This window comes from Salmo trutta, unplaced genomic scaffold, assembly GCF_901001165.1.
Source record: "Salmo trutta unplaced genomic scaffold, fSalTru1.1, whole genome shotgun sequence".
Taxonomy (NCBI): domain Eukaryota; kingdom Metazoa; phylum Chordata; class Actinopteri; order Salmoniformes; family Salmonidae; genus Salmo; species Salmo trutta.
In genome coordinates, this window is record NW_021822911.1 from 14239058 (window position 1) to 14256199 (window position 17142).

A 17142-nucleotide genomic window follows, 5' to 3' on the forward strand; every position below is an offset into this window, starting at 1 on the left:
ATCTGAGGTGCAGTTAACGCTAATGAACGTATCTTCTGCAGCAGAGGTAACTCTGGGTCTTCCTTTCCTGTGGCAATCCTCATGAGAGCCACCCATACCTTGTCACAACACAACTGATTGGCTCAAATGCATTAAGAAGGAAAGAAATTCCACAAATTAACATTTAATTGAAATTAATTCCAGGTGACTACCTCATGAAGCTGGTTGAGAGCATGCCAAGAGTGTGCAAAGCTGTCATCAAAGCAAAGGGTGACTGCTTTAAAATATCTCAAATATAAAATACATTTTGATTTGTTTAACCCTTTTTTGCTTACTACATGATTCCATATGTGTTATTTCATAGTTTTGATGTCTTCATTATTATTCTACAATGTAGAAAATAGTAAAAATAAAACCCTTGAATGAGGAGGTGTGTCCAAACCCTTGAATGGTACTGTGATATTTCAGTTGTTGTTTTTGTTACATTTGAAACATTTATAAAAACCTGTTTTTGCTTTGTCATTATGGGGTATTGTGATGTCATTCTGGGGTATTGTGATGTAATTCTGGGGTATTGTGATGTCATTATGGGCTATTGTGATGTCATTATGGGGTATTGTGATGTCATTATGGGATATTGTGTGTAGATTGAGGGTAAAATATTGATTTAATTCATTTTTGAATAACAGAGCAAAATGTGGAAAAAGTGAAGGGGTCTGAAAACTTTCCAAATGCACTGTATATATAGGGGCAGTACTTAGTGACATCACTTCCTGAAACAGGAGGTACAAATATATAACATAGGTTCACAATATCAACATTCAATGTATCAAAATATATGACCAAGCTGGAAGTGTAAACGCCAGCCCAGCCACAATCCTAGAGGTTCACGGATGATCAACCTCCTCCTTCACATCTGACTCCTGATGATCAACCTCCTCCTTCACATCTGACTCCTGATGATCAACCTCCTCCTTCACATCTGACTACAGTGATCAATCCAGAGCATCTTCTTTTTTGGGGGAATCCTGATCGATGGAGGACGTCATCCAATAGGCCGTCATCACCACCACCGCCTACAAGTTAATTGTCATTCAGGTTATCAATGGGAAGAGCATTAGCAATATGTCCTGTCTGGTAACTTGTCTCGTTCAATGGATTTACATTGGCAGGTGCACAGGGAGAAACCCCATTAAAACACTTCTGGAAGTCTGTGGCCTGTGATGTTGGGACAGATGATAGTCCCTTATTATACAAGAGACAAAATCCCCTAATTCTACAGCACAACGGCAGAGTCATGTCTTCAGTGTAAAACTAACAATGACTCAATAATCCTTCTGGGAATGTTATGACGTCATAAAGTTATGGGAGGAGTTAGAAAGTTGGCTGTCAGAAGTACAGTATTATAATGTAAATGTACTTTTAATCCGTCTGTCTGCATATTTCAAGACATGGCATTTGAGGGTGCAGTGAGATACCCCCAGAGTTGGACGATACTTTTCTCGTCAATCATCTTAAATATTATACTTAATTAAAACCTGGAAATCAACCAATCCTCTGTTGTTAATTCATTAGAAAGGTGAAATGCTTTATTATCTAAAAGTTGAAAGTGACGGAGAGAAACAAAATGGTGCTGATGCGGGCGCTGGAGATGGGGGTGTGTTCTAGTGGACAGGTGTGATGTAGTTAATGGAGATGGAGGTGTGTTCTAGTGGGTCTGGACAGGTGTGATGTAGTTAATGGAGATGGAGGTGTGTTCTAGTGGATCTGGACAGGTGTGATGTAGTTAATGGAGATGGAGGTGTGTTCTAGAGGGTCTGGACAGGTGTGATGTAGTTAATGGAGATGGAGGTGTGTTCTAGTGGGTCTGGACAGGTGTGATGTAGTTAATGGAGATGGAGGTGTGTTCTAGTGGACAGGTGTGATGTAGTTAATGGAGATGGAGGTGTGTTCTAATGGGTCTGGGCAGGTGTGATTTAGTTAATGGAGATGGAGGTGTGTTCTAGTGGGTCTGGGCAGGTGTGATGTAGTTAATGGAGATGGAGGTGTGTTCTAGTGGGTTTGGGCAGGTGTGATGTAGTTAATGGAGATGGAGGTGTGTTCTAGTGGGTCTGGACAGGTGTGATGTAGTTAATGGAGATGGTGGTGTGTTCTAGTGGGTCTGGGCAGGTGTGATGTAGTTAATGGAGATGGAGGTGTGTTCTAGTGAGTCTGGACAGGTGTGATGTAGTTAATGGAGATGGAGGTGTGTTCTAGTGGGTCTGGGCAGGTGTGATGTAGTTAATGGAGATGGAGGTGTGTTCTAGTGGACAGGTGTGATGTAGTTAATGGAGATGGAGGTGTGTTCTAGTGGGTCTGGGCAGGTGTGATGTAGTTAATGGAGATGGGGGTGTGTTCTAGTGGGTCTGGGCAGGTGTGATGAAGTTAATGGAGATGGAGGTGTGTTCTAGTGGACAGGTGTGATGTAGTTAATGGAGATGGAGGTGTGTTCTAGTGGGTCTGGACAGGTGTGATGTAGTTAATGGAGATGGAGGTGTGTTCTAGTGGGTCTGGGCAGGTGTGATGTAGTTAATGGAGATGGAGGTGTGTTCTAGAGGGTCTGGACAGGTGTGATGTAGTTAATGGAGATGGAGGTGTGTTCTAGTGGGTCTGGACAGGTGTGATGTAGTTAATGGAGATGGAGGTGTGTTCTAGTGGACAGGTGTGATGTAGTTAATGGAGATGGAGGTGTGTTCTAATGGGTCTGGGCAGGTGTGATTTAGTTAATGGAGATGGAGGTGTGTTCTAGTGGGTCTGGGCAGGTGTGATGTAGTTAATGGAGATGGAGGTGTGTTCTAGTGGGTTTGGGCAGGTGTGATGTAGTTAATGGAGATGGAGGTGTGTTCTAGTGGGTCTGGACAGGTGTGATGTAGTTAATGGAGATGGTGGTGTGTTCTAGTGGGTCTGGGCAGGTGTGATGTAGTTAATGGAGATGGAGGTGTGTTCTAGTGAGTCTGGACAGGTGTGATGTAGTTAATGGAGATGGAGGTGTGTTCTAGTGGGTCTGGGCAGGTGTGATGTAGTTAATGGAGATGGAGGTGTGTTCTAGTGGACAGGTGTGATGTAGTTAATGGAGATGGAGGTGTGTTCTAGTGGGTCTGGGCAGGTGTGATGTAGTTAATGGAGATGGGGGTGTGTTCTAGTGGGTCTGGGCAGGTGTGATGAAGTTAATGGAGATGGAGGTGTGTTCTAGTGGACAGGTGTGATGTAGTTAATGGAGATGGAGGTGTGTTCTAGTGGGTCTGGACAGGTGTGATGTAGTTAATGGAGATGGAGGTGTGTTCTAGTGGGTCTGGGCAGGTGTGATGTAGTTAATGGAGATGGAGGTGTGTTCTAGTGGGTCTGGACAGGTGTGATGTAGTTAATGGAGATGGAGGTGTGTTCTAGTGGGTCTGGGCAGGTGTGATGTAGTTAATGGAGATGGAGGTGTGTTCTAGTGAACAGGTGTGATGTAGTTAATGGAGATGGAGGTGTGTTCTAGTGGACAGGTGTGATGTAGTTAATGGAGATGGGGGTGTGTTCTAGTGGGTCTGGACAGGTGTATTGTAGTTAATGGAGATGGAGGTGTGTTCTAGTGAACAGGTGTGATGTAGTTAATGGAGATGGAGGTGTGTTCTAGTGGACAGGTGTGATGTAGTTAATGGAGATGGAGGTGTGTTCTAGTGGGTCTGGGCAGGTGTGATGTAGTTAATGGAGATGGAGGTGTGTTCTAGTGGGTCTGGACAGGTGTGATGTAGTTAATGGAGATGGAGGTGTGTTCTAGTGGACAGGTGTGATGTAGTTAATGGAGATGGGGGTGTGTTCTAGTGGGTCTGGGCAGGTGTGATGTAGTTAATGGAGATGGAGGTGTGTTCTAGTGGGCAGGTGTGATGTAGTTAATAGAGATGGAGGTGTGTTTTAGTGGGTCTGGGCAGGTGTGATGTAGTTAATGGAGATGGAGGTGTGTTCTAGTGGACAGGTGTGATGTAGTTAATGGAGATGGAGGTGTGTTCTAGTGGGACTGGGCAGGTGTGATGTAGTTAATGGAGATGGAGGTGTGTTCTAGTGGACAGGTGTGATGTAGTTAATGGAGATGGGGGTGTGTTCTAGTGGACAGGTGTGATGTAGTTAATGGAGATGGAGGTGTGTTCTAGTGGGTCTGGACAGGTGTGATGTAGTTAATGGAGATGGAGGTGTGTTCTAGTGGGTCTGGGCAGGTGTGATGTAGTTAATGGAGATAGAGGTGTGTTCTAGTGGACAGGTGTGATGTAGTTAATGGAGATGGGGGTGTGTTCTAGTGGGCAGGTGTGATGTAGTTAATGGAGATGGAGGTGTGTTCTAGTGGGTCTGGACAGGTGTGATGTAGTTAATGGAGATGGAGGTGTGTTCTAGTGGACAGGTGTCATGTAGTTAATGGAGATGGAGGTGTGTTCTAGTGGACAGGTAAGATGTAGTTAATGGAGATGGGGGTGTGTTCTAGTGGGTCTGGACAGGTGTGATGTAGTTAATGGAGATGGAGGTGTGTTCTAGTGGACAGGTGTCATGTAGTTAATGGAGATGGAGGTGTGTTCTAGTGGACAGGTAAGATGTAGTTAATGGAGATGGAGGTGTGTTCTAGTGGACAGGTGTGATGTAGTTAATGGAGATGGAGGTGTGTTCTAGTGGGTCTGGGCAGGTGTGATGTAGTTAATGGAGATGGAGGTGTGTTCTAGTGGACAGGTGTGATGTAGTTAATGGAGATGGAGGTGTGTTCTAGTGGACAGGTGTGATGTAGTTAATGGAGATGGAGGTGTGTTCTAGTGGGTCTGGGCAGGTGTGATGTAGTTAATGGAGATGGAGGTGTGTTCTAGTGAACAGGTGTGATGTAGTTAATGGAGATGGAGGTGTGTTCTAGTGGACAGGTGTTATGTAGTTAATGGAGATGGAGGTGTGTTCTAGTGGACAGGTGTAATGTAGTTAATGGAGATGGAGGTGTGTTCTAGTGGGTCTGAGCAGGTGTGATGTAGTTAATGGAGATGGAGGTGTGTTCTAGTGGGTCTGGGCAGGTGTGATGTAGTTAATGGAGATGGAGGTGTGTTCTAGTGGGTCTGAGCAGGTGTGATGTAGTTAATGGAGATGGAGGTGTGTTCTAGTGGGTCTGGGCAGGTGTGATGTAGTTAATGGAGATGGAGGTGTGTTCTAGTGGGTCTGGACAGGTGTGATGTAGTTAATGGAGATGGAGGTGTGTTCTAGTGGACAGGTGTGATGTAGTTAATGGAGATGGGGGTGTGTTCTAGTGGGTCTGGGCAGTTGTGATGTAGTTAATGGAGATGGAGGTGTGTTCTAGTGGACAGGTGTGATGTAGTTAATAGAGATGGAGGTGTGTTTTAGTGGGTCTGGGCAGGTGTGATGTAGTTAATGGAGATGGAGGTGTGTTCAATTGGACAGGTGTGATGTAGTTAATGGAGATGGAGGTGTGTTCTAGTGGGACTGGGCAGGTGTGATGTAGTTAATGGAGATGGAGGTGTGTTCTAGTGGACAGGTGTGATGTAGTTAATGGAGATGGGGGTGTGTTCTAGTGGACAGGTGTGATGTAGTTAATGGAGATGGAGGTGTGTTCTAGTGGATCTGGACAGGTGTGATGTAGTTAATGGAGATGGAGGTGTGTTCTAGTGGGTCTGGGCAGGTGTGATGTAGTTAATGGAGATGGAGGTGTGTTCTAGTGGACAGGTGTGATGTAGTTAATGGAGATGGGGGTGTGTTCTAGTGGGCAGGTGTGATGTAGTTAATGGAGATGGAGGTGTGTTCTAGTGGGTCTGGACAGGTGTGATGTAGTTAATGGAGATGGAGGTGTGTTCTAGTGGGTCTGGGCAGGTGTGATGTAGTTAATGGAGATGGAGGTGTGTTCTAGTGGACATGTGTGATGTAGTTAATGGAGATGGAGGTGTGTTCTAGTGGGTCTGGACAGGTGTGATGTAGTTAATGGAGATGGAGGTGTGTTCTAGTGGGTCTGGACAGGTGTGATGTAGTTAATGGAGATGGAGGTGTGTTCTACTGGGTCTGGACAGGTGTGATGTAGTTAATGGAGATGGAGGTGTGTTCTAGTGGACAGGTGTGATGTAGTTGATGGAGATGGAGGTGTGTTCTAGTGGGTCTGGACAGGTGTGATGTAGTTAATGGAGATGTAGGTGTGTTCTAGTGAACAGGTGTGATGTAGTTAATGGAGATGGAGGTGTGTTCTAGTGGGTCTGGACAGGTGTGATGTAGTTAATGGAGATGGAGGTGTGTTCTACTGGGTCTGGACAGGTGTGATGTAGTTAATGGAGATGTAGGTGTGTTCTAGTGGGTCTGGAAAGGTGTGTTTAACGTTTTCAAGCTTGAGCTAGATATCAACCTAGTGTGACCTTCCTGGTCCCTCAAGTCAGTGAGTCAACACAGGAAGGAGCAATGAATGGACAGTTCATTTATTTCCAAAGCTGCAATGATGGGACACACACAGTATGGATGAATGATCAGTAGTGATGGGATATAAACAGCACTCCCATAGCAATTCTCCATAAATCTGCCCTATAATATACTAACAAAAAACAATCAAGATGTCTGTCAAAGTTATTATGATCATAAAGTGGATTTAACAGTTCCTAATAATTCCTAATTTACTATAATAAAATAAATACATAGTTTCCATGTGTAATCTCATATTCACAACATCAGAATAAACTGTCATCCATTTTAGTATCAAAATATATCAAATTAACCTGAAATATTACTCAATGTTCCCCTCTGGTGGTGAAGAAGTATAATACACCTAAACTAACAGAACCGGGCTGATAAACTGGCTGGTGTTCATGAGTTTATAAAACACATACTTTATACATGTCATAAATTACCTGCATTGATGAGACACACAGTGTGGATGAATGATCAGGATATAAATAGCACTCCTATAGAAGATGCAGTGAGGATGAATGATCAGGATATAAATAGCACTCCTATAGAAGATGCAGTGTGGATGAATGATCAGGATATAAATAGCACTCCTATAGAAGATGCAGTGTGGATGAATGATCAGGATATAAATAGCACTCCTATAGAAGATGCAGTGTGGATGAATGATCAGGATATAAATAGCACTCCTATAGAAGATGCAGTGTGGATGAATGATCAGGATATAAATCGCACTCCTATAGAAGATGCAGTGAGGATGAATGATCAGGATATAAATAGCACTCCTATAGAAGATGCAGTGTGGATGAATGATCAGGATATAAATAGCACTCCTATAGAAGATGCAGTGTGGATGAATGATCAGGATATAAATAGCACTCCTATAGAAGATGCAGTGTGGATGAATGATCAGGATATAAATAGCACTCCTATAGAAGATGCAGTGTGGATGAATGATCAGGATATAAATAGCTCTCCTAAAGAAGATGCAGTGAGGATGAATGATCAGGATATAAATAGCACTCCTAAAGAAGATGCATTTTCCAGTTTGCTACCAACTAGTGAACTTCAGCATAAAACCCACATGGAAAACTGAGATTCGGCAAATAACATATAAAGAGGGGCTTATTTGACGCCAAACCAACAACATAAGTTACTAAAACAGTAATTGCTAATGTATGATTTAAAAGGTGGATTTTATGATGTAATGTCTACTTTATACATTTCTATCCCAGGACCACTCAATTTTCAAATTCTGCTGTGGATTACCCAGAATCCCATACCTTTATCACTGAGTATAATGTAAACACACGAGCAGCAGTCTAAGGTACTGCATCTCAGTGCTAGAGGCGTCACTACAGACCCTGGTTCAAAACTAGGCTGTATCATAACAGGCCCTGATTGGGAGTCCCATAGGGCAACGCACAGTGGCCCAGCATCGTCTGGGTTAGGGTTTGGCAGGGGTTTGGCCGTCATTGTAAATAAGAATTTGTCCTTAGCTGGCTTGCCTGGTTAAATAAAGGTTAAATACATTTTTTTAAATGTAACTTCATTACACCGTTACACTGGCATACAAACTCGGTAGCATAGAGTTGATAATACATATGACGTTGGGAAATAGTGCATTGTGGGTAGTTTAGAAGATTTCCCGAAATAAGTTAATAAATATGTAATAACGCAAAAAAATAACTGTTTGTACTTATAGGTAACCATAAAGTGACTACAACTAAGTTACTAAGTCTTTAACCACACTGTGGTGTTACACTGGTGAGTAGAAACTAACGCTTCCTACACTTTAACTTGTTGTCTGAAAATAAAATAAACATTTTACTCAACTGCGTTACCCACTCCAGTCAGCAGATGGCGGTCTGGGAATTTAAGGTAATGATGTTGGTGTGACGTATAATGACGTATAATGTAGTGGACGGAACGCTTCTTTCAACAGCAACAACAGTTATTCACCCACCTCGGTAGCTTGCTAGACAAAATAGCCGAACCAATAAAGCTCTTTAGACGCGTTAGTGTATATTAACCACAGTGTTTTAAACCCACTTCTGTCATCTAGTTAGTTATCAGATTTAATTTCATATTTACGGTGTTGTTGTTATTAGTCAGCTAGCGGGCTGGTTAAGTTAGCATTAGCCTAGCTAGCTAACATCTCCGACCATGCGGTTACTGAGCTACTCTCCTCCTGCTAAAGAAGAAGAGGACATCACAGTAAAACAAGATGTAGAGGGTGAGGCCATTACTGTGAAAGAAGAAAAAGACGCGTTCAGAGTGAAAGAGGAGGAGGATGTCACAGTAAAACAAGAAGTAGAGGGTGAGGCCGTTACTGTGAAAGAAGAAAAAGATGCGTTCAGAGTGAAAGAGGAGGATGATGTTACAGTTAAAGAGGAGGAGGATGCAGTTTATGGAGTGAAAGAGGAGGAGGGGGAGATGACTGTTACATTGATAAAGGAGGAGGAAGAAGAGGAGGAAACTGGACATCTGGGCCCGGTTTCCCAAACGCATCTTAAGGCATCCAATGGTTCTAACGGTGAACTTAGCAATAAGATGGGTTTGAGAAACCGTTCCCTGATTAACACTAGTAAGTACTGTCTTAAATACAGAGGCACAAACTCTGCAGTTGTTTAACTGATGTGTGGTGTTAAAGGGGAAATCTGCAATAGCTACATCCATATTGTGACTTTTAAATTATTTATTTATAGCCATTGATTCTTGAAGAATATAACACATGCTTCATGAGCTTAGTTCAACTGTTGTACCCCATCAGAACCACAAATAAGCTTTTTTTTACTCCAATGTTTAGAAACAATGTAAATCAACACTGTATAGCCTCAACATAGTTAAAACTATAATGTTGATATCATGGATGGTCAGTCCTTGCATCCATAGGTCTGTCTATGAATTTGAAAGTAGTTACATTTCTCCAACCCCATAATCATCTTATAACCAAAACAGTGGTGGAATGACAGATTTGTTATTGTATGAACTGCAGATTGCTGGGTTGTGTGGGTTTTTTAAACAGTAACAAAATGGCTGCCCAGAGGCTTGGTTTGGTAAACAGCTGAGGGATGGGGGAAGGAGGAGTGTAACCACTCAAATGTATTCATCCAGGATGTCATAATGATAGTTTAACCAGGTTTCTAGGATATATAGTATATTCTAGAATTCATCCATGAGGTCTTAATGATAGTTTAACCAGGTTTCTAGGATATATAGTATATTCTAGAATTCATCCATGATGTCATAATGATAGTTTAACCAGGTTTCTAGGCTAAATAGTATATTGTAGAATTCATCCATGATGTCATAATGATAGTTTAACCAGGTTTCTAGGATATATAGTATATTCTAGAATTCATCCATGATGTCATAATGATAGTTTAACCAGGTTTCTAGACTATATAGTATATTCTAGAATTCATCAATGATGTCATAATGATAGTTTAACCAGGTTTCTAGGATATATAGTATATTCTAGAATTCATCCATGATGTCATAATGATAGTTTAACCAGGTTTCTAGGCTATATAGTATATTCTAGAATTCATCCCTGATGTCATAATGATAGTTTAACCAGGTTTCTAGGCTATATAGTATATTCTAGAATTCATCCATGATGTCATAATGATAGTTTAACCAGGTTTCAGGCTATATAGTATATTCTAGAATTCATCCATGATGTCATAATGATAGTTTAACCAGGTTTCTAGGCTATATAGTATATTCTAGAATTCATCCATGATGTCATAATGATAGTTTAACCAGGTTTCTAGGCTATATAGTATATTATAGAATTTCCAGTGTAGATTTCCTGTGGAGGCAAATTATTAGAGCTGTTGATAAGTCATTGTATAATATTCAGCCAATTGTTTTTCATGCCATTACATTAAAGGCAAGACATACCTAGATTCAATTACATTCATGAATTGGTTTGAAACCTTTGTTTTAAACCCTTCTCAAAATTGGTGCCTTGCCGGATTTGTAAAAAATGGATTGTCACGAAACTCAATTTTTTAAATGTATTTAAATGTAACCTTTATTTAACTAGGCAAGTCGGTTAAGAACAAATTCTTATTTACAATGACTGCCTACCCCGGACAACGCTGGGCCAATTGTGCGCCGCCCTATGGGACTCCAAATCACGGCCGGTTGTGATACAGCCTGGATTTGAACCAGGGTGTCTGTAGTGAAGCCTCAAGCACTGAGATGCAGTGACCGCTGCGCCACTCGGGAGCCCCAAAATCATGTTCTAGTGCTGTCCCCAACTAAAATACATCTTGGTCAACCAAGAGTCATCTGTTCTTTCTACCATTCGCCCCATGTGTTTTTATAAAATCTATATGTACTGAACTTGTCTGATGCTTTAAGCATGCTATTTGATTAAATAATTAAAACACACAAATGACTGGAGGGAGCCAGTCGTCAACGTGACCTGACCGGAGGGAGCCAGTCGTCAACATGACCTGACCGGAGGGAGCCAGTCGTCAACATGACCTGACCGGAGGGAGCCAGTCGTCAACATGACCTGACCGGAGGGAGCCAGTCGTCACTATAACCTGACCGGAGGGAGCCAGTCATCAATATAACCTGACTAGAGGGAGCCAGTCGTCAACGTGACCTGACCGGAGGGAGCCAGTCGTCAACTTGACCTGACCGGAGGGAGCCAGTCGTCAACGTGACCTGACCGGAGGGAGCCAGTCGTCAACATGACCTGACTAGAGGGAGCCAGTCGTCAACATAACCTGACCGGAGAGAGCCAGTCGTCAACATGACCTGACCGGAGGGAGCCAGTCGTCAACATGACCTGACCGGAGGGAGCCAGTCGTCAACATGACCTGACCGGAGGGAGGGAGCCAGTCGTCAACATAACCTGACCAGAGGGAGGGAGCCAGTCGTCAACATGACCTGACTAGAGGGAGGGAGCCAGTCGTCAACATGACCTGACCAGAGGGAGGGAGCCAGTCGTCAACATGACCTGACCAGAGGGAGGGAGCCAGTCGTCAACATGACCTGACTAGAGGGAGGGAGCCGACCAGTTCTGAAAGCCTTTAGCCGTACCCTCATCCTACTCCTCTGGTGATGTAGAGGTTATCCCAGGCCCTGTGTGTCCCCAGGCGCTGTCATTTGTTGACGTCTGTAACCGTAAAAGCCTTGGTTTCATGCATGTTAACATCAGAAGCCTCCTCCCTAAGTTTGTTTTACTCACTGCTTTAGCACACTCCGCCAACCTTGATGTCCTTGATGTGTCTGAATCAGGAGGAGCAATCTACTGCAGAGATTAAAGTTCTATCATACTTTCCAGGTCTAAGCCCAAACAGTTCGAGCTTCTAATTTTAAAAATGAATCTCTCCAGAAATAAGTCTCTCACTGTTGCCGCCTGTTACAGACCCCCCCTCAGCTCCCAGCTGCCCTGGACACCATATGTGAATTGATTTCCCCCCATCTATCTTCAGAGTTCGTTCTGTTAGGTGACCTAAACTGGGATGCCTGGTTGTTGTTTAAAAGTAATTTCCTCACCACCTTATATAAGCATGCCCCTTTCAAAAAATGTAGAACTAAGAACAGATATAGCCCTTGGTTCACTCCAGACCTGACTGCCCTCGACCAGCTCAAAAACATCCTGTGGCGTACTGCACTAACATCGAATAGTCCCCGCGATATGCAACTTTTCAGAGAAGTCAGGAACCAATACACACAGTCAGATAGGAAAGCAAAAGCTAGATTTTTCAAACAGAAATGTACATTTGCATAGCTCTAACTCCCAAACGTTTTGGGACACTGTAAGGTCCATGGAGAATAAGAGCACCTCTTCCCAGCTGCCCACTGCTCTGAGGATAGGAAACACTGTCACCACAGATAACTCCACGATAATCGAGAATTTCAATAAGCATTTCTCCACGGCTGGCCATGCTTTCCTCCTGGCTACCCCAACCCCGGCAAACAGCTCCCCACCCACCGCAGCTACTTGCCCGAGCCTCCCCAGCTTCTCCTTCATCCAGATCCAGATAGCTGATATTCTGAAAGTGTTGCAAAACCTGGACCCGTACAAATCAGCTGGGCTAGACAATCTGGACCCTCTCTTTCTCAAATTATCCGCAGCCATTGTCAAATAATTTTAACATTCATTACAGACGTCAATTGTTGTCCAACATTATGGCGCCGCTGTTGGCATCACCTTTTACAGTGGATTACTGCTGTTGTGGGCCTTTAATCATCTGTCTGACTTTGTTGTTCACACAGGAGAGAGATGGGACTATCGTGGATCCTCTGGGGAGCCTCAACAACCTCATGATGCTGACGAGGCAGAGAAGAGTCTCTGCAGATCAGAACACCTCAAGAAACACCTGCAGAGATCCACAGGGAAGAGAACTCACTGCTGCTCTGACTGTGGGAAAAGATTCACCTCATTAGAAAAAATTAAAATACATCAAAGAATTCACACTGAAGAGAAACCTTTTGGCTGTTCTCAATGTGGGAAGAGTTTTAGTCAATCTAGCTATCTGACTACACACCAACGAGAACACACAGGAGAGAAATCTTATAGCTGTAATCAATGTGGGAAGAGTTTTGTTTCATCTAGCGGTCTGACAGTACACCAGAAAACACACACAGGAGAGAAACCTTATAGCTGTGGTCAGTGTGGGAAGAGTTTTGGTCAATCTTGCTATCTGACTGTACACCAGAGAATACACACAGGAGAGAAACCTTGTAGCTGTGGTCAGTGTGGGAAGAGTTTTGGTCAATCTTGCTATCTGACTGTACACCAGAGAATACACACAGGAGAGAAACCTTATAGCTGTAATCAATGTGGGAAGAGTTTTGTTTCATCTAGCAGTCTGACAGTACACAAGAGAATACACACAGGAGAGAAATCTTATAGCTGTGGTCAGTGTGGGAAGAGTTTTGGTCAATCTCACCATCTGGTATCACACCAGAGAACACACACAGGAGAGAAACCTTATAGCTGTGGTCAATGTGGGAAGAGGTTTGCTGCATCTAGCACTCTGACTCTACACCAGAGAACACACACAGGAGAGAAACCTTATAGCTGTGGTCAATGTGGGAAGAGTTTTAGTCAATCTGGACACCTGACAGTGCACCAGAGAATACACACAGGAGAAAAACCTTATAGCTGTGGTCAATGTGGGAAGAATTTTGTTACATCTTGCTACCTGACTTCACACCAGAGAACGCACACAGGAGAGAAACCGTATAGCTGTAATCAATGTGGGAAGAGTTTTACCACATCTGGCTCTCTGACTTCACACCAGAGAACGCACACAGGAGAGAAATCTTATATCTGTGGGAAGAGTTTTAGTCAATCTAGCTATCTGACAATGCAAGAGAGAACACACACAGGAGAGAAACCTTATAGCTGTGACAAGAGATAATCTGATAAAAGACCTCTGATCAAACATCAGAAAATACATACATGAAGGAGTTGTTTCATGATATCAATGAAATAATGTCACAATGTAGAATGTTTTAACATTGTAGTAGGAGTATTTTAATGATGTCACAATGTAGAACCCTAAACGTTTGTCCCCTGTTCTATTGATTTTAGTTTCAGGGGGAAAATCCAGGCTCAGAAATGGAAGAGTTACTATTTATGAGATTTAATAAAAAGTGACTAACAAAAAAAGAGCTGTGTTACACTTACCACGTTGGTGACCCACTGGAATCAAAATGCAACACTTCAAAATGTAGCTAGCTGTTTTCTACAAATTGTCCTCTAACCAGGGATGTACACATTATTCCCAGATTCCGTGTGGTTTTTGAGCTGTTAGTTTTAACAGGATGTGCAACCTCATCTCCCTTCTGTCACACAAATGATTTTAGCATGATATCGATGAGTTATGACAAATAAGTGTTGTGTTACTTTGTTTAGCGACACCTAAATTTAAATGCATCACTCCAAAATGTAGCTGACTGTCTTCTGCAGGTTGTCCTCTAACCAGTGAGGTGAAAGATATCTCCATTTCTATGTGTTTTTTGTTTTGTTGTGTTAGTTTCAAGAGCAGATTCAACCTGATTTCCCCCCAAATGGATATAAGATTTGTGTTTTGCGTTTAGCCAGTTATTTATTTTGACTGCACGTTTTTCCGTATTGGAGATGAGTTTTGTTTGGGCTCGTTCCAAGGAGACGAGAGTTCTAGAAGCTAGTGCGATTTAGAAAGAGGAGAGTTCTAGAATCTAGTGAGTTTTAGGAAGACGAGAGTTCTAGAATCTAGTGGGATTTAGAAAGAGGAGAGTTCTAGAATCTAGTGAGTTTTAGGAAGACGAGTGTTCTAGAAGCTAGTGGGATTTAGGATTCTATAGAAAGAAAAAGGAGAAACAAATAATACTATTGTATATTATTATTTAGAAATACGTGTTTTTTTCTTGTTTTTAATTGTTGTCAGCCAGTAGACATCATGTTTATATTGGTGAAGGTGAATCATTGTAGTTGATTATAATGTGAAATGGAAGTTGTTTTCTGTTGGTGGTGAGCAAACTTGTCCAACAAAAATACAGGATATATTTGTTGTCTTAAGGTGTTACAGGCTTTGGTTTTTCCATTTATGTTTTGAGGTTGGACTTTAGCACGTCTAGCTCGTTAGCACGTCTAGCTCGTTAGCACGTAGGACGCACTGATTGGTGTCACCTCGTTAGTCAGTATGTGTTACACCTGTGCTGGCTTGTCCATCTCATTAGTGGGAAGGTGTTTCACCTGAGCTGGTCCAGGTTCTATTTAAGAGTGTCTGGCCCAGTGCTCCAGTTGTCTTGATACATGTGGAGAGTCAACACCTTTAGTTGCTCCACCTTTTTGGTTTGCTTCCTGTCTTTAAGTTCGATGTGGATATGTCTTTAGTTTACCTTTTCTTGGGCAGATTTAGTGGGGTCTCATGGTGGGTGTCTTTTATGTCCCAGTTGTTGTTACTAGTCAACTTTCAGTGGACACCCCCATAGTGTCTATCAGAACCCCTCCTAAAAAACAAGCTTATATTTTGGGTTGGATGTTGCATCCAATTAATATTTTAATCAATGGATTTTCCTTAGAATGCTAATTCGTCTTTCAGTTGTTCATCTTATGTTTGTTGTGGTAAATATTTCTGTTTATTTTCATTGTTTTATTTTTTTTCCTGTGAAGCATCCATGTCTGAAATGTGCTGTATAAATAAAGCTTGTTTTGATTTGAACATATTGCAAAAGAAATTAACCCAAAGACTGACAATCAACAGACTCTTGCAAAACCAATACGTATCTTGGTACATCTTATTATGAAAACAGTATAAATTCAGTATATCTCCCACTATGTCAAAATAGTGCTGGTATGTACGTTTAGTATCACTTTTCAACCAACCCAGTGCATTTGTTGAAGATAAATGTTTAATTCAACAATACGTCAAAGGATTCAACTACTGCAAACCGAAACAAACAAATGGATCAACCAGATCAATCCCACTTTTCCAGCCTGCTGAAGGCGTGGTGGAGTGGTAAACACCACCCCCGGCTCTACCAGGGGCTTGAGGTGGTCTCCCACAGCTCTGCTTATGTCATGTTCTGTGGCCTTGCTGTTCCATTTATTGACTGTCCCTGCAACACAGAAACACATTTAGTCATATTATATATAACACTCAAAGTAATGGATATGGAGCATCTATGGCCTCAGTTACACCTGGCACCTAAATGTGACTTCTGTCATCTGATCACTCTAAATTGCATTAGGTTCAGATCTACCAGGATGGGCCTTTGACATCGTCTGGATGCAGCCAGGCCACCAAATATGCATCAGCAATGTAAAGAGATGGGGTGAATAAGTGGGGAAAGGTACATTTGACACAAATGACCTTCATAATATCAAAGAACAAATGTGTGTGTCTGAGGGGAAATTAACTTTCATTCAGCCAAAAGGGGTGAGAAATTACACCAATATCAGTGGACAATTTGCACTAATGTAAATAAACATCGATGATGGAACATATTCCCTTTAGCTGACGTGATGAACCGCTAAGGGGACATAAATATTTACCATCTAAACCATGTGTGACCTCTCACCTCTCTGGCTGTAGAAGTGTTCTTCCTAACCAGTCCCTCAACAGCTCTCTGACTGAGCTCCACCCTCACTGGGTCTTCAGAGGAGAGGAAGGCTGAGGAGGGATGGAAGGATGAATGGATCAATCAGTCAATAAAGTGTAGAGCTGCTGTCTGACAAAAACACTATTTTAGTAGTTCATTCAAGTAAATAAGGCTTTATGACTGCTGAATACCAACTATCAATCACTTAGATCATGTATTTTCAGGTAGAGATACATCCTTGGGACGTCCCTAGCCCGTTGAAGTTGACATTTAAAATGGTTAAGGTAGGGGTTAAGGTTAGGGTTTAGGGTAGGGATGTCCCAAGGATCCCGGATAGCATTGACCATCGTGCATTATTCTGTCTCTTTTACATAGCAGGTGATGGGTTCTGACTTCTGAACTTGAAAATATGAAATATCCTTATTTATGTGAAATTGAATGAAACAATAATGTATGTTGATACTAATATGATGTACAATATTCCATGATGTTTCTATATGATAACAATAATGTAATATATTTAATATGATGTACAATATTCCATGATGTTTCTATATGATAACAATAGAGTAATATATTTAATATGATGTACAATATTCCATGATGTTTCTATATGATAACAATAGAGTAATATATTTAATATGATGTACAATA

At 42.1% G+C, this 17142-nt stretch overlaps 1 protein-coding gene across 1 annotated transcript; it reads left to right on the top strand.

Annotated features, from left to right (window-relative positions):
- Nucleotides 1-1104: 1104 nt before the first annotated feature.
- On the top strand, nucleotides 1105-14395 carry LOC115186497 (zinc finger protein 2 homolog). The gene is made up of 3 exons (XM_029746119.1): nucleotides 1105-1116; nucleotides 13029-13677; nucleotides 14388-14395. The coding sequence occupies exons 1-3, from the start codon at nucleotides 1105-1107 to the stop codon at nucleotides 14393-14395; spliced, it is 669 nt and encodes a 222-aa protein (XP_029601979.1).
- The last annotated feature ends 2747 nt before the right edge of the window (nucleotides 14396-17142 follow it).